Consider the following 17,457-nt stretch of genomic DNA (forward strand, 5'->3'; position numbering starts at 1 on the left):
AGTTACTCCAGCATTTTGTGAATAAATTAACCAGTCTGATGAAGGGTCTTGACCTTTATAGGGCCCTGGTGAGACCACATCTGGAGTATTGGGCGCAGTTTTGGTCTCCTAATTTGAGGAAGGACCTTTCTTGCTATTGAGGGAGTGCAGCGTAGGTTCCCCAGGTTAATCCCCGGGATGGCGGGACTGTCATATGAGGAAAGATTGGAAAGACTAGGCTTGTATTCACTGGAAATTAGAAGGATGAGAAGGTATCATATAGAGACGTATAAAATTATAAAAGGACTGGACAAGCTAGATGCAGGAAAAATGTTCCCAACGTTGGGGGAGTCCAGAACCAGGGGCCACAAAGTCTAAGAACAAAGGGAAGGCCATTTAAAACTGAGGTGAGAAAAAACTTTCTTCACCCAGAAATTTGTGGAATTCTCTGCCACAAAAGGCAGTGGGGGCCAATTCACTGGATGAATTTAAAAGAGAGTTAAGGGCATGTCCCACATAGGCAATTTTTTAGGCGACTGTGAAAGTCGTAGCAGATCGCCAAAATTTTATTTTACCCGACGACAATGACCACGTCAATGCCGAGTCAGGTCGAGATTACACTGTCTTTGGAAACATCGCAAAATTCCCACGCTGTCAATGCTTCTCCGGCGTCCTAATTTTCGCTGAAATCACTGACAAGTCGGTAGGTATTTGAGAGTTTTGAACTATAACATCTTGTATGGGTTACTTAAAAACCAAGCTTCACGGTGACAAGGCATAAACTGGATTGACTTCCAGTTTACTAATGGAGGTATTAAGAAATTTAATTTTAAAAGTGGTTACATGGATTTTTGTGAAAAGTGTGTGAGCATTCTTTGAAAATGTACGAGAGATGCATATCTGGTTTCTGGGTTGCATATCTGGGTTGGGAGCCTACTTTAAATGTGATCGCTGATAGCCATAAACATTGCGAAAATTCCCACGCTTACCTGACCGTCAAACTGTCGCCTCCAATCTACCTGTCAAATGTCCTGACGGTAAATAAATTGGTTAAACACAAGCATTTTATGGTATCTTGAAATAACTTTACTTGAAATGATTTTAATATTATGTGCTTCTAAATGCATCTAGGAGAAACTAGCAAACCTGGGGACAGCATGCGACAGCGCCCGCAATAAGCAACGGTACCTGGCGACAAGCCAGCTGTGGCCGAGAAATTTCACTCTGGATGATTTCCCAGCGACGCGCTCAGATCCACTACGATTCTTGGAAGACTCCTCACGATCATGCACGCGACACCCTGGCGAACTGTCGGCGACAGCCTAGTCACCGGTAGTCGCCTTAAAATCGCCTAAGTGGGACAGGCCCTTATGATAGAGCTCTAGGGGCTAGTGGAATCAAGGCATATGGGGAGAAAGCAGGCACAGGTTACTGATTGTTGATGATCAGCCATGATCACAATGAATGGCGGTGCTGGCTCAAAGTGCCAAATGGCCTCCTCCTGCACCTATTTTCCATGTTTTTATGTTTCTAAAAGTCACCCATTCCTTCTCTCCACAGATGCTGCCTGGCCCACTGAGTTACTCCAGCACTATGTACCTGTCCACGTTCTCCAGAGATGCTGTCTGACCCGCTGAGTTACTCCAGCACTTTGTACCTGTCCACGTTCTCCAGAGATGCTGTCTGACCCGCTGAGTTACTCCAGCACTTTGCACCTATCCGTGTTCTCCAGAGATCTGCCTGACCCGCTGAGTTACTCCAGCACTTTGTGTCTATAAACCTTGAACACTTTGAACCATCCTACCACAACCAGAGAGCGGTCCTGAACTACTATCCACCTCATTGGTGACCCTCGGACTATCCTTGATTGGACTTTGCTGGCTTTACCGTGCACTAAACGTTATTCCCTTATTATGTATCAATACACTGTAAATGGCTCGATTGAAATACAAATGTAACCAGTCTGACGAAGGGTCTGGACCCGAAACGTCACCCATTCCTTCTCTCCAGAGATGCTGCCCGATCCGCTGAGTTACTCCGGCACTTTGTACCTGTTCATGTTCTGCGGAGATGCTGCCCGACCCGCTGAGTTACTCCAGCATTTTGTGTCTATCTTCGGTTTAAACCACGTCTGCAGTTCCTTCCTACACATTTAATCTGCTCCACTGTGAAATCTCCGCAAGGAATGTCTACTTTGAGGAAGTTCTCCTCCTCTTTCCGACGAGAGTTAGAGTCATAGGGTGATAGTTTGGAAACAGGCCCTTCTGCCCAACTTGCCCACACAGCCAACAGGCCCCATCTGCACTCGTCCCACCTGCCCGCATTGACCCATATCCCTCCAAACCTGTCCTATCCATGTACCTGTCCAACTGTTTCTTAAACGTTGGGATAGTTCCTGCCTCAACTACATCCTCTGGCAGCTTGTTCAATACACCAACTACCCTTTGTATGAAAAAGTCACCCCTCAGATTCCTATTCAATCTTTTCCCCTTCACCTTGTTCCTATGTCCTCTGGTCCACGATTCCCCTACTCTCGGCAAGAGACTCTGTGCATCTACGTGATCTATTCCCCTCGTGATCTTATATGCCTCTATAAGATCCCCCCTCATCTGCGCTCCAAGGAATAGTGACCCAGCCGACTCAACCACTCCCTATAGCTCACACCCTCAAGTGCTGGCAACATCCTCGTAAATATTCTCTGAACCCTTTCAAGCTTGACAATATCTTTCCTACAACATGGTGCCCAGAACTTTACACAATATTCTAAATGCGATCTCACCAACGTCTTGTACAACTGCAACATGATCTGCCAACTTCTCTACTCAATACTCTGATTGATGAAGGCCAATGTGACAAAAGCCTTTGTGGCCACCTTATCTGCCTGCAACTCAACCTTCAAGGAACCACGCACCTGCACTCCCAGATCCCTCTGCTCCACAACACTCCCCAGAGGCCTAACATTCACTGTGTAAGTCCTGCTCTTGTTAGACGTCCCAAAATGCAACACCTCACATTTCTCTGTATTAAACTCTTGCCCAGAGTAGGGGAATCGAGGACCAGAGGACGTTTCGGGTCGAGGCCCTTCTTTAGACTGGTGAGGGAGAAGGTAAACGAGAGATAAAGACGATGGTGTAGAGAGATAAAGAACAATGAATGTCAGATCGGAGAGCAGGAGGCATCACAGAGAGGGAGCAGGATGTGGCAGAACTGCAATCTTGTGAAAGATTGCAGCAGGATCTTGATCGATTGGCCAGATGGGCTGAGTACAAAGTGCTGCAGTAACTCAACGGGTCAGTCAGCGTCTCTGGAGAACGTGGACAGGTACAAAGTGCTGGAGTAACTCAGCGGGTCAGTCAGCGTCTCTGGAGAATGTGGACAGGTACAAAGTGCTGGAGTAACTCAGCGGATCAGTCAGCATCTCTGGAGAACGTGGACAGGTACAAAATGCTGGAGTAACTCAGCGGGTCAGTCAGCGTCTCTGGAGAACGTGGACAGGTACAAAGTGCTGGAGTATCTCAGCGGGTCAGTCAGCGTCTCTGGAGAACGTGGACAGGTACAAAGTGCTGGAGTAACCCAGCGGGTCAGTCAGGGTCTCCGGAGAAAAGGAATAGGTGGCGTTTCGGGTCGAGACCCTTCTTCAAACTGAGAGCCGGGGACTGGGAAACGAGAGATATAGACGGCACAAATGAATGAAAGATATGCGAAAGCAACGTTGATCAGGTAAAATGTGAAGCGCACAATGGTCCATTGTTGGCTCTGGGGTAGGTGATAACGAGCTATACAGGCAATGATAATCATGAGGACGACAGTAAATAAAAGACGTCCCTCACCTGAAACGTCACCTTCCCTTGTCTTTCAGGATTGAAAGCCTGAGCTACAGGGAGAGGTTGGGGCATAGAAACATAGAAAATAGGTGCAGGAGGCCATTTGGCCCTTCGAGCCAGCACCGCCATTCATTGTGATCACAGCTGATCGTCCACAATCAGTAACCCGTGCCTGCCTTCTCCCCATATCCCTTGATTCCACTAGACCCCAGAGCTCTATCCAACTCTCTCTTAAATCCATCCAGTGATTTGGCCTCCACTGCCCTCTGTGGCAGAGAATTCCACAAATTCACAACTCTTTGGGTGAAAAGGTTTCTTTTCACCTCAGTTTTAAATGGCCTCCCCTTTATTCTTAGACTGTGTGTGTGGCCCCTGGTTCTGGACCCCAACATTGGGAACATTTTTCCTGCATCTAGTCCTTTCATAATTTTATACGTCTCTATAAGATCCCCTCTCATCCTTCTAAACTCCAGTGAATACAAGCCCAGTCTTTCTGGGCAGGCTGGGATTCTATTCCTTGGAGTGCAGGAGAATGAGGGGTGATCTTACAGAGCTGTACAAAATCATGGTGGGAATTGATCGGGTAGACGTACAGAGATTCTTGCCCAGAGTAGGGGAATTGAGGACCAGAGGACAGAGGCTGAAGGTGAAAAGATTTAATGGAACCTGATGGGTTACTTTTTCCCACACAGAGGGTGGTGGGTGTATGGAACGAGCTGCCGGAGGAGGTGGTTGAGTCTGGGACTATCCCAACGTTTAAGGAACATTTGGACAGGTACATGGATAGGACAGGTTTGGAGGGATATGGGCCAAACGCGGGCAGATGGGACTTGTGTAGATGGGGCATGTTGGCCGGTTGACTCCATCTACACCTCACGCTGCCTTGGCAAGGCCAGCAGCATAATCAAGGACCAGTCTCACCCCCGGTCACTCCCTCTTCTCCCCTCTCCCATCAGGCAAGAGGTACAGAAGTTTGAAAACGCACACCTCCAGATTCAGGGACAGTTTCTTTCCCAGTTGTTAACAGGCAACTGAATGATCCTACCACTACCCAGAGAGCAGTCCTGAACTACTATTTTACTATCTTTGATCGGACTTTACTGGCTTTTTCTTGCACTCAACGTTATTCCCTTATCTTGTATGCGTACACTGTGGACGGCACTATTGTAATTGTGTAGACACAAAAAGCTGGAGTAACTTAGCGGGACAGGCAGCATCTCTGGAGAGAAGGAATGGTGACATTTCGGGTCGAGACCCTTCTTCAGACAATAGGGAGAGGTTGAACAGGCTCGGATTCTATTCCCTGGAGCGCAGGAGGATGAAGAGAGATCTTAGGAGCCGTTGGAGAGGTGGGAGCGACTGGTACAGCGTCCGTGCGGTGAGTTTAAAACCAAGCGCGAGGCTTTTGTTTAACAGAGGCCCAGGAGCCGTTGGAGAGGTGGGAACGTACCACTCTGCAACGTTCCATTAGCGCGTCACACTTGAAAAAGTAACGCGGACTGGAGGGAGCAGCTGATTGGTGAGTAACCCCAGGTTTGTATTTCTGCTTTCTGATAGCACTTTGAGTTAAGGGTTCTGGGTTTTCTTTTTAGTTTTTTAGTTAAAGGTACAGCTTCAAAGGATCACGGTTTTTAAATAGGGAGTGTGCTGATTTGATTTGATTTAATTTAAGGGATTGATTTAAATAAAGGGTAAGCCATGTCAGCTGAGATCGGCCCCGTGGAGTGCTCATCCTGTAGCATGTGGGAGATCAGGGATATTGTTGGTGTCCCTGATGACTACGTGTGCAGGAAATGTGTCCAGCTGCAGCTCATGGTAGACCGCATTGAACGGTTGGAGCTGTGGTTGGATTCATTCTGGAGCATCCACGATGCTGAGAAAGTCGTGAATAGCACGTACAGTGAGTTGGCCACACGACAGGTAAAGGTTAAGCAGACAAAAAGGGAACGGGTGGCCACCAGCCAGCGTAGCATTAAGAAGGTAGTGCAGGAGTCCCCTGCAGTCATCTCCCTCCTAAACAAATATACCATGTTGGATACTGTTGGGGGAGATGGCTCATCAGGGGAAGGCAGCAGCAGCCAAGTTCATGGCACGTGGGTGGCTCTGCAGCAAAAGAGGGGAGGAAAAAGAGTGGAAGGGCTATAGTGATAGGGGATTCAATTGTAAGGGGAATAGATATGTGTTTCGGCGGTCGCAAACGAGACTCCAGGATGGTATGTTGCCTCCCTGGTGCAATGGTCAGGGATGTCTCAGCCCGGCTGCAGAACATTCTGGAGGGGGAGGGTGAACAGCGGGATGAGGTCCTACAAGGTGAATTTAGGAGCTAGGCGATAAACTTAAAAGTAGGACCCTAAAGGTAATAATCTCTGGATTACTACCAGTGCCACGTGCTGGTCAGAGTAGAAATAGGAGGATATTACAGATGAATACGTGGCTAGAAAAATGGTGCAAGGGGGAGGGATTCAAATTTCTAGGACATTGGAACCAGTTCTGGGGGAGGTGGGACCAGTACAAACAGGACGGTCTGCACCTGAGCTGGAATGGAACCAATGTCCTAGGGGGAGTGTTTGCTAGTGCTGTCAGGGAGGATTTAAACTAATGTGGCAGGGGGATGGGAGCAGGAGCAGAGAGACAGAGAGGTATAAAGTTAGGGTAGAAACAATAGGTAACAAGGTGAAAAGTAAAAGTGGCAGGCAGACAAATCCAGGGCAAAAATCAAAAAGGACCACTTTGCAACATAATTATACAAGGGACAAGAGTGTTATAAAAACAAGCCTGAAGGCTTTGTGTCTCAATGCAAGGAGTATTCGGAATAAGGTGGATGAATTAAATGTGGAGATAGTTATTAATGATTATGATATAGTTGGGATTACGGAGACAATGGCTCCAGGGTGACCAAGGCTGGAAGCTCAACATCCAGGGATATTCTATATTCAGGCGGGATAGACAGAAAGGAAAAGGAGGTGGGGTAGCGTTACTGGTTAGAGAGGAGATTAAGGCAATGTAAAGGAAGGACATTAGCTCGGAGGATGTGGAATCGATATGGGTAGAGCTGCGAAACACTAAGGGGCAGAAAACGCTAATGGGAGTTGTGTACAAGCCACCTAACAGCAGTAGTGAGGTTGGGGATGGCATCAAACAGGAAATTAGAAATGCGTGCACTAAGGGTGCAGCAGTTATAATGGGTGACTTCAATCTACATATAGATTGTGTGAACCAAACTGGCAGGGGTGCTGAGGAAGAGGATTTCTTGGAATGTTTGCGAGATGGTTTTCTAAACCAACATTTCGAGGAACCAACGAGAGAGCAGGCCATTCTAGACCCAGCCGTGTGTGTGTGTGTGTGTGCGTGCGTGCGTGCGTGCGTGCGTGCGTGCGTGCGTGTGTGTTGAACTCCATCATCTGTGATGGCCCAATAATCCATCTGTCGTTATAGAGTTGTGTCAGTGTGTGTGTACTCACATTCTACAGTGAGGGTCACATCCCTCTCTCTTGTCCCGTGTTCATTCTGTGCCACACACTGATAGACCCCAGCGTCCCGCAGTGCCAGCTGAGGGAACTCCATCCACAGCTCGTTGCTGGAACGTGTTGTGTTCAGCGTGACACCGAGATGTCGCCAGGTCAGGTTGGACACTGGGAAACTCTGGACGGAACAGAGGAATGCTGCAGAGTTTCCTTCCTTTACACTGACCCCGGAATTGTTCACGTTGCTGGGGGAAGTGATTGAGAGATTCTGCGGCGCGTCTAAAGGCAAACAAAGGTTTAAACTTGAGTTAACACGGCAGAATTCCACATGCCAACCAGGAGAATACGGAGAGAAAAGATGGACGAACGTAACCAGTCTGAGTTGCTGAGTTACTCCAGCATTTTGTGAATAAATTAACCAGTCTGAAGAAGGGTCTTGACCTTTATAGGGCCCTGGTGAGACCACATCTGGAGTATTGGGCGCAGTTTTGGTCTCCTAATTTGAGGAAGGACCTTTCTTGCTATTGAGGGAGTGCAGCGTAGGTTCCCCAGGTTAATCCCCGGGATGGCGGGACTGTCATATGAGGAAAGATTGGAAAGACTAGGCTTGTATTCACTGGAAATTAGAAGGATGAGAAGGTATCATATAGAGACGTATAAAATTATAAAAGGACTGGACAAGCTAGATGCAGGAAAAATGTTCCCAACGTTGGGGGAGTCCAGAACCAGGGGCCACAAAGTCTAAGAACAAAGGGAAGGCCATTTAAAACTGAGGTGAGAAAAAACTTTCTTCACCCAGAAATTTGTGGAATTCTCTGCCACAAAAGGCAGTGGGGGCCAATTCACTGGATGAATTTAAAAGAGAGTTAAGGGCATGTCCCACATAGGCAATTTTTTAGGCGACTGTGAAAGTCGTAGCAGATCGCCAAAATTTTATTTTACCCGACGACAATGACCACGTCAATGCCGAGTCAGGTCGAGATTACACTGTCTTTGGAAACATCGCAAAATTCCCACGCTGTCAATGCTTCTCCGGCGTCCTAATTTTCGCTGAAATCACTGACAAGTCGGTAGGTATTTGAGAGTTTTGAACTATAACATCTTGTATGGGTTACTTAAAAACCAAGCTTCACGGTGACAAGGCATAAACTGGATTGACTTCCAGTTTACTAATGGAGGTATTAAGAAATTTAATTTTAAAAGTGGTTACATGGATTTTTGTGAAAAGTGTGTGAGCATTCTTTGAAAATGTACGAGAGATGCATATCTGGTTTCTGGGTTGCATATCTGGGTTGGGAGCCTACTTTAAATGTGATCGCTGATAGCCATAAACATTGCGAAAATTCCCACGCTTACCTGACCGTCAAACTGTCGCCTCCAATCTACCTGTCAAATGTCCTGACGGTAAATAAATTGGTTAAACACAAGCATTTTATGGTATCTTGAAATAACTTTACTTGAAATGATTTTAATATTATGTGCTTCTAAATGCATCTAGGAGAAACTAGCAAACCTGGGGACAGCATGCGACAGCGCCCGCAATAAGCAACGGTACCTGGCGACAAGCCAGCTGTGGCCGAGAAATTTCACTCTGGATGATTTCCCAGCGACGCGCTCAGATCCACTACGATTCTTGGAAGACTCCTCACGATCATGCACGCGACACCCTGGCGAACTGTCGGCGACAGCCTAGTCACCGGTAGTCGCCTTAAAATCGCCTAAGTGGGACAGGCCCTTATGATAGAGCTCTAGGGGCTAGTGGAATCAAGGCATATGGGGAGAAAGCAGACACAGGTTACTGATTGTTGATGATCAGCCATGATCACAATGAATGGCGGTGCTGGCTCAAAGTGCCAAATGGCCTCCTCCTGCACCTATTTTCCATGTTTTTATGTTTCTAAAAGTCACCCATTCCTTCTCTCCACAGATGCTGCCTGGCCCACTGAGTTACTCCAGCACTATGTACCTGTCCACGTTCTCCAAAGATGCTGTCTGACCCGCTGAGTTACTCCAGCACTTTGTACCTGTCCACGTTCTCCAGAGATGCTGTCTGACCCGCTGAGTTACTCCAGCACTTTGCACCTATCCGTGTTCTCCAGAGATCTGCCTGACCCGCTGAGTTACTCCAGCACTTTGTGTCTATAAACCTTGAACACTTTGAACCATCCTACCACAACCAGAGAGCGGTCCTGAACTACTATCCACCTCATTGGTGACCCTCGGACTATCCTTGATTGGACTTTGCTGGCTTTACCGTGCACTAAACGTTATTCCCTTATTATGTATCAATACACTGTAAATGGCCCGATTGAAATACAAATGTAACCAGTCTGACGAAGGGTCTGGACCCGAAACGTCACCCATTCCTTCTCTCCAGAGATGCTGCCCGATCCGCTGAGTTACTCCGGCACTTTGTACCTGTTCATGTTCTGCGGAGATGCTGCCCGACCCGCTGAGTTACTCCAGCATTTTGTGTCTATCTTCGGTTTAAACCACGTCTGCAGTTCCTTCCTACACATTTAATCTGCTCCACTGTGAAATCTCCGCAAGGAATGTCTACTTTGAGGAAGTTCTCCTCCTCTTTCCGACGAGAGTTAGAGTCATAGGGTGATAGTTTGGAAACAGGCCCTTCTGCCCAACTTGCCCACACCAGCCAACAGGCCCCATCTGCACTCGTCCCACCTGCCCGCATTGACCCATATCCCTCCAAACCTGTCCTATCCATGTACCTGTCCAACTGTTTCTTAAACGTTGGGATAGTTCCTGCCTCAACTACATCCTCTGGCAGCTTGTTCAATACACCAACTACCCTTTGTATGAAAAAGTCACCCCTCAGATTCCTATTCAATCTTTTCCCCTTCACCTTGTTCCTATGTCCTCTGGTCCACGATTCCCCTACTCTCGGCAAGAGACTCTGTGCATCTACGTGATCTATTCCCCTCGTGATCTTATATGCCTCTATAAGATCCCCCCTCATCTGCGCTCCAAGGAATAGTGACCCAGCCGACTCAACCACTCCCTATAGCTCACACCCTCAAGTGCTGGCAACATCCTCGTAAATATTCTCTGAACCCTTTCAAGCTTGACAATATCTTTCCTACAACATGGTGCCCAGAACTTTACACAATATTCTAAATGCGATCTCACCAACGTCTTGTACAACTGCAACATGATCTGCCAACTTCTCTACTCAATACTCTGATTGATGAAGGCCAATGTGACAAAAGCCTTTGTGGCCACCTTATCTGCCTGCAACTCAACCTTCAAGGAACCACGCACCTGCACTCCCAGATCCCTCTGCTCCACAACACTCCCCAGAGGCCTAACATTCACTGTGTAAGTCCTGCTCTTGTTAGACGTCCCAAAATGCAACACCTCACATTTCTCTGTATTAAACTCTTGCCCAGAGTAGGGGAATCGAGGACCAGAGGACGTTTCGGGTCGAGGCCCTTCTTTAGACTGGTGAAGGAGAAGGTAAACGAGAGATAAAGACGATGGTGTAGAGAGATAAAGAACAATGAATGTCAGATCGGAGAGCAGGAGGCATCACAGAGAGGGAGCAGGATGTGGCAGAACTGCAATCTTGTGAAAGATTGCAGCAGGATCTTGATCGATTGGCCAGATGGGCTGAGTACAAAGTGCTGCAGTAACTCAACGGGTCAGTCAGCGTCTCTGGAGAACGTGGACAGGTACAAAGTGCTGGAGTAACTCAGCGGGTCAGTCAGCGTCTCTGGAGAATGTGGACAGGTACAAAGTGCTGGAGTAACTCAGCGGATCAGTCAGCATCTCTGGAGAACGTGGACAGGTACAAAATGCTGGAGTAACTCAGCGGGTCAGTCAGCGTCTCTGGAGAACGTGGACAGGTACAAAGTGCTGGAGTATCTCAGCGGGTCAGTCAGCGTCTCTGGAGAACGTGGACAGGTACAAAGTGCTGGAGTAACCCAGCGGGTCAGTCAGGGTCTCCGGAGAAAAGGAATAGGTGGCGTTTCGGGTCGAGACCCTTCTTCAAACTGAGAGCCGGGGACTGGGAAACGAGAGATATAGACGGCACAAATGAATGAAAGATATGCGAAAGCAACGTTGATCAGGTAAAATGTGGAGCGCACAATGGTCCATTGTTGGCTCTGGGGTAGGTGATAACGAGCTATACAGGCAATGATAATCATGAGGACGACAGTAAATAAAAGACGTCCCTCACCTGAAACGTCACCTTCCCTTGTCTTTCAGGATTGAAAGCCTGAGCTACAGGGAGAGGTTGGGGCATAGAAACATAGAAAATAGGTGCAGGAGGCCATTTGGCCCTTCGAGCCAGCACCGCCATTCATTGTGATCACAGCTGATCGTCCACAATCAGTAACCCGTGCCTGCCTTCTCCCCATATCCCTTGATTCCACTAGACCCCAGAGCTCTATCCAACTCTCTCTTAAATCCATCCAGTGATTTGGCCTCCACTGCCCTCTGTGGCAGAGAATTCCACAAATTCACAACTCTTTGGGTGAAAAGGTTTCTTTTCACCTCAGTTTTAAATGGCCTCCCCTTTATTCTTAGACTGTGTGTGTGGCCCCTGGTTCTGGACCCCAACATTGGGAACATTTTTCCTGCATCTAGTCCTTTCATAATTTTATACGTCTCTATAAGATCCCCTCTCATCCTTCTAAACTCCAGTGAATACAAGCCCAGTCTTTCTGGGCAGGCTGGGATTCTATTCCTTGGAGTGCAGGAGGATGAGGGGTGATCTTACAGAGCTGTACAAAATCATGGTGGGAATTGATCGGGTAGACGTACAGAGATTCTTGCCCAGAGTAGGGGAATTGAGGACCAGAGGACAGAGGCTGAAGGTGAAAAGATTTAATGGAACCTGATGGGTTACTTTTTCCCACACAGAGGGTGGTGGGTGTATGGAACGAGCTGCCGGAGGAGGTGGTTGAGTCTGGGACTATCCCAACGTTTAAGGAACATTTGGACAGGTACATGGATAGGACAGGTTTGGAGGGATATGGGCCAAACGCGGGCAGATGGGACTTGTGTAGATGGGGCATGTTGGCCGGTTGACTCCATCTACACCTCACGCTGCCTTGGCAAGGCCAGCAGCATAATCAAGGACCAGTCTCACCCCCGGTCACTCCCTCTTCTCCCCTCTCCCATCAGGCAAGAGGTACAGAAGTTTGAAAACGCACACCTCCAGATTCAGGGACAGTTTCTTTCCCAGTTGTTAACAGGCAACTGAATGATCCTACCACTACCCAGAGAGCAGTCCTGAACTACTATTTTACTATCTTTGATCGGACTTTACTGGCTTTTTCTTGCACTCAACGTTATTCCCTTATCTTGTATGCGTACACTGTGGACGGCACTATTGTAATCGTGTAGACACAAAAAGCTGGAGTAACTTAGCGGGACAGGCAGCATCTCTGGAGAGAAGGAATGGTGACATTTCGGGTCAAGGCCCTTCTTCAGACAATAGGGAGAGGTTGAACAGGCTCGGATTCTATTCCCTGGAGCGCAGGAGGATGAGGGGAGATCTTATAGAGGTGTACAAAATCATGAAAGGAATAGATCGGGTAGACGCACAGAGCCTCTTGCCCAGAGTAGGTGAATCAAGGACCGGAGGACATAGATTTAAGATGAGAGTGGAAGGGAAGATTTAATAGGAACCTGAAGGGTAACTTTTTTCACGCAGAGGGTGGTGGGTGTACGGAATGAGCTGCCGGAGGAGGTAGTTGAGGCTGGGACTACCGCAACATTTCAGAACCATTTGGACAGGTAACATGGGGCGGCACAGTGGTGCAGCAGTAGAGTTGCTGCCTTACAGTGTTGGCAGCGCCGGAGACCCAGGTTCGATCCTGACCACGGGTGCTGTCTGTACGTTCTCCCCGTAACCTACGTGGGTTTTCTCTGAGATCTTCAGTTTCCTCTCACACTCCAAAGATGTACATGTTTGTAGGTTAATTGGTTTGGTAAATGTAAAAATTATCCCTAGCGTGTGTGGGATGGTGTTAGTGTGCGGGGATCGCTGGTTGAGCGGACTCGGTGGGTGGAAGGGTCTGTTTCTGCGATGTGTATCTATAAACTAAGAATGTGTGTGTGTGAGAGAGAGGGAGAGTGAGTGTGTATGTGAGTGAGTGTGAGAGAGAGGGTGTATGTGTGTGAGTGAGTGTGTGTGAGAGTGTGTGTGTGTGAGAGTGTGTGTGAGAGTGTGTGTGAGTGTAGGAGTGTGTGAGTGAGTGTGTGTGAGTGAGAGAGTGTGTGTGTGAGAGAGTGTGTGTGTGTATGTGAGTGAGTGTGTGAGAGAGGGTGAGTGTGTGAGAGGGTGAGTGTGCGTGTGCGTGTGTGGTGTGTTTGAATGAGTGTGTGTGAGGGTGAGTGTGTGTGAGTGTGTGTGCCTTTGAGTGAGTGTGTGTGAGTGTGAGTGTGTGTGAGCAAGAATGTGTGTTTGAGTGAGTGAGTGTGTGTGTGAGAGGGTGAGTGTGTGTTTGAGTGAGTATGTGTGTGTGATGGTGTTCGTGTGTGAGACAGAGAGAATGTGTGTGTGTGTGTGTGTGTGTGTGTGTGAGTGTGTGTGAGAGGGAGAGTGTGTGTGTGAGAGAGAGTGTGAGTGAGACAGTGTGTGTGTGTGTGTGAGAGAGAGAGGGAGAGTGAGTGAGTGTGAGAGTGTGTGAGTGAGAGTGAGTGAGTGTGAGAGTGTGTGAGTGAGAGTGAGTGAGTGTGTATGTGAGAGAGATTGAGTGTGTGCAAGAGAAGGGGAGAGTGTGTAAGTGTGAGTGTGAGTGTGTGTGAGAGAGAAAGGGAGAGTGTGTGTGTGAGTGTGTGTGAGAGAGAAAGGGAGAGTGTGTGTGTGAGAGGGTGAGAGTGTGTGTGTGTGAGAGAGAGGGTGTGTGTGTTCGAGTGAGTATGTGTGTGTGATGTGTTCATGTGTGAGACAGAGAGAATGTGTGTGTGTGAGTGTGTGTGAGAGGGAGAGTGAGTGAGTGAGACTGTGTGTGGGAGAGTGAGTGAGTATGTGAGAGTGTGTGGGAATGAGTTTGTGTGTGTGAGAGGGGGAGAGTGAGTGAGTGTGAAAGTGTGTGTGTGTCTATGTGAGAGAGGGGGAGAGAGTGAGTGTGAGAGTGTGTAAGTGAGAGTGAGTCTGTATGTGACAGAGAGAGTGAGTGTGTGTGAGAGAAAGGGAGAGTGTGTGTGTGTGAGAGAGTGTGTGTGAGAGGGTGAGTGTGTGTGTGTGTGTGAGAGAGGAGAGTGTGGGTGTGTGTGTGTGTGTGTGTGTGTGTGTGTGTGTGTGTGTGTGTGTGTGTGTGTGTGTGTGTGTGTGTGTGTGTGTGTGTGTGTCTGTGTGTGTGTGTGTGTGTGTGTGTGAGAAACATAGAAAATAGGTGCAGGAGTAGGCCATTCGGCCCTTCGAGCCTGTACGCACCGCCATTCAATATGATCATGGCTGATCATCCAGCTCAGTAACCTGTACCTGCCTTCTCTCCATACCCCCTGATCCCTTTAGCCACAAGGGCCACATCTAACTCCCTCTTAAATATAGCCAATGAACTGGCCTCAACTACCTTCTTTGGCAGAGAATTCCACAGACTCACCACTCTCTGTGTGAAGAAATGTTTTCTCATCTCAGTCCTAAAAGACTTCCCCCTTATCCTCAAGCTGTGACCCCTGGTTCTGGACTTCCCCAACATCGGGAACAATCTTCCCGCATCTAGCCTCTCCAACCCCTTAAGAATTTTATATGTTTCTATAAGATCCCCCCTCAGTCTTCTAAATTCCAGCGAGTATAAGCCTAGTCTATCCAGTCTTTCTTCATATGAAAGTCCCGCCATCCCAGGGATCAATCTGGCGAACCTTCTCTGTACTCCCTCTATGGCAAGAATGTCTTTCCTCAGATTAGGAGACCAAAACTGTACGCAATACTCCAGGTGCGGTCTCACCAAGGCCCTGTACAACTGCAGCAGAACCTCCCTGCTCCTATACTCAAATCCTCTTGCTATGAATGCCAACATACCATTCGCTTTCTTCACTGCCTGCTGCACCTGCACGCTTGCTTTCAATGACTGATGCACCATGACACCCAGGTTACGTTGCATCTCCCCTTTTCCTAATTGGCCACCATTCAGGTAATACTCTGCTTAGAGTTTAGAGAGAGGGAGAGTGTGTGTGTGTGTGTGTGTGAGAGAGGGAGAGTGTGTGTGTGTGAGAGAGGGAGAGTGTGGGGGGGGGGGGGGTGTGTGTGTGTGCGTGTGTGTGTGTGTGTGTGTGTGTGTGTGTGTGTGTGTGTGTGTGTGAGAGAGGGAGAGTGTGTGTGTGTGAGAGAGGGAGAGTGTGGGGGGGGGGGGTGTGTGTGTGTGTGTGTGTGTGTGTGTGTGTGTGTGTGTGTGTGTGTGTGCGTGCGTGTGTGTGTGTGTGTGTGTGTGTAACTCCATCATCTGTGATGGCCCAATAATCCATCTGTCGTTATAGAGTTGTGTCAGTGTGTGTACTCACATTCTACAGTGAGGGTCACATCCCTCTCTGTTGTCCCGTGTTCATTCTGTGCCACACACTGATAGACCCCAGCGTCCCGCGGTGCCAGCTGAGGGAACTCCATCCACAGCTCGTTGCTGGAGCGTGTTGTGTTCAGTGTGACACCGAGATGTCGCCACGTCAGGTTAGACGCTGGTAAACTCTGGACGGAGCAGTGGAACGCTGCAGAGTTTCCTTCCTTCACACTGACCCCGGAACTGTTCATGTTGTTGGGGGAAGTGATGGAGAGATTCTGGGGGGCATCTGCAAAAAGATAAAATTTAGCAACCAGTTTTGCGGCACTTTCAATGATCCTTGGATTATGAAAGACTTCAGACTTGAGATACAGCGCGGAAATGGGCTCTTCGGCCCACCATGTCCACGCTGACCATCGCTCACCCGTTCACACACTAGTTCTTTGTTTAGTTTCGAGATACAGCGCGGAAACAGGCCCTTCAGCCCACCGAGTCCGCGCCGACCAGCGATCCCCGCATATCCTACACAATATCCTATCCACTATCCTACACAAACTAGGGACAATTTTTACATTTACCAAGCCAATTAACCTACAAACCTTCACGTCTTTCGAGTGTGGGAGGAAACCGAAGATCTCGGAGAAAACCCAAGCCCCCACCGGGCGATGGAAAGTCCCAGGGCCGAGCCGAGCAGGCCGATGAAGGTCCTGACCTTATGTACCAGCACTGCGAATAGATGATTGCTGTTCCTGCACAATAAACGATCTCCATACTTACATTGCACAGTCAGTGTGAGTTTCTGCTTGGATGAGACAGTTGGGTATCTGACTTTGCAGGTGAGGTCTTGCCCGTCATGTTTGAGCGCTGGGGTCAGGGACAGAACAGAAGTATATGTCAGCGTGTCACCCCGCTGAGTTTTGCTGTGCGAGGCTGACGATGGTATATCAGCAGGGGTGACCCAGGTTAAGTTGGGTGTCGTTCCATTACACTTGGTGTTGAAGGAGCAGGTCACGTTCACAGGCTGACCTGCCACCATTTTAGCGGGGAATATCGTGGGTTTATCTGCGAAATCTAACACACAGAGAAACGGATACTTTTAGTTAAATATCATTAGATGCATCGGTTCACATCGAAATCCCAGTCTTGGGTTGCCAACTGTCCCATATTAATAATAATAATAATAATAATAATAAACATTTATTTTTTATAGCGCTTTTCCAAGTGCTCAAAGACGCTTTACAAAAACAGTCAAGACATAAAAATAAACAAACGAACTGTCCTGACGGAGAAGCGGCGAACAAATAGCGCCAGCGTCCTCTCACGTCAGGGTCCGGCAGTAGACAATAAAGAACACAAGACACACAATTACAATTTTTAACACAAACAGCCATCACAGTGATTGCTCCAGGCACACCCTCACTGTGATGGAAGGCAAAAAAAAGTCTTATCTCCTCCTCATTCTTCTCCCGTGGTGCCACGAGGTGATCGAGGCTCCCAACTCTTGAAGCCCCCACCGGGCGATGGAAAGTCCCAGGGCCGAGCCGAGCAGGCCGATGAAGGTCCTGAGCCCCCACCGGGCGATGGAAAGTGCCGGGGCCAGGCCACGCAGGGCGATGAAGGTCCTGCGAGCGGGGCAATCAAACCTCGCGCTCCGGGGCGGTCGAAGCTGCTACGGCTGGAGCTCCCGAAAGCCGGTCGCCAGCCAGGGACCTGCGAGCTCCC

General features: G+C 48.5%; 1 protein-coding gene across 1 annotated transcript in view; it reads right to left on the reverse strand.

Moving 5' to 3' along the window:
- LOC144590971 (sialic acid-binding Ig-like lectin 10) overlaps positions 1-16,828 on the reverse strand; it is a gene marked incomplete at its 5' end in the record, with an annotated part of 42,986 nt that extends 26,158 nt beyond the window's left edge. Inside the window, 3 exons of the mRNA XM_078395334.1 lie at positions 7,265-7,546; positions 15,743-16,024; positions 16,513-16,828. Of these exons, the coding sequence (XP_078251460.1) occupies positions 7,265-7,546; positions 15,743-16,024; positions 16,513-16,828 (880 nt within the window). The remainder of the gene's footprint in view (positions 1-7,264; positions 7,547-15,742; positions 16,025-16,512) is intronic.
- Positions 16,829-17,457: the final 629 nt, after the last annotated feature.

This window comes from Rhinoraja longicauda, unplaced genomic scaffold (genome assembly GCF_053455715.1).
Source record: "Rhinoraja longicauda isolate Sanriku21f unplaced genomic scaffold, sRhiLon1.1 Scf000439, whole genome shotgun sequence".
Classification (NCBI taxonomy): domain Eukaryota; kingdom Metazoa; phylum Chordata; class Chondrichthyes; order Rajiformes; family Arhynchobatidae; genus Rhinoraja; species Rhinoraja longicauda.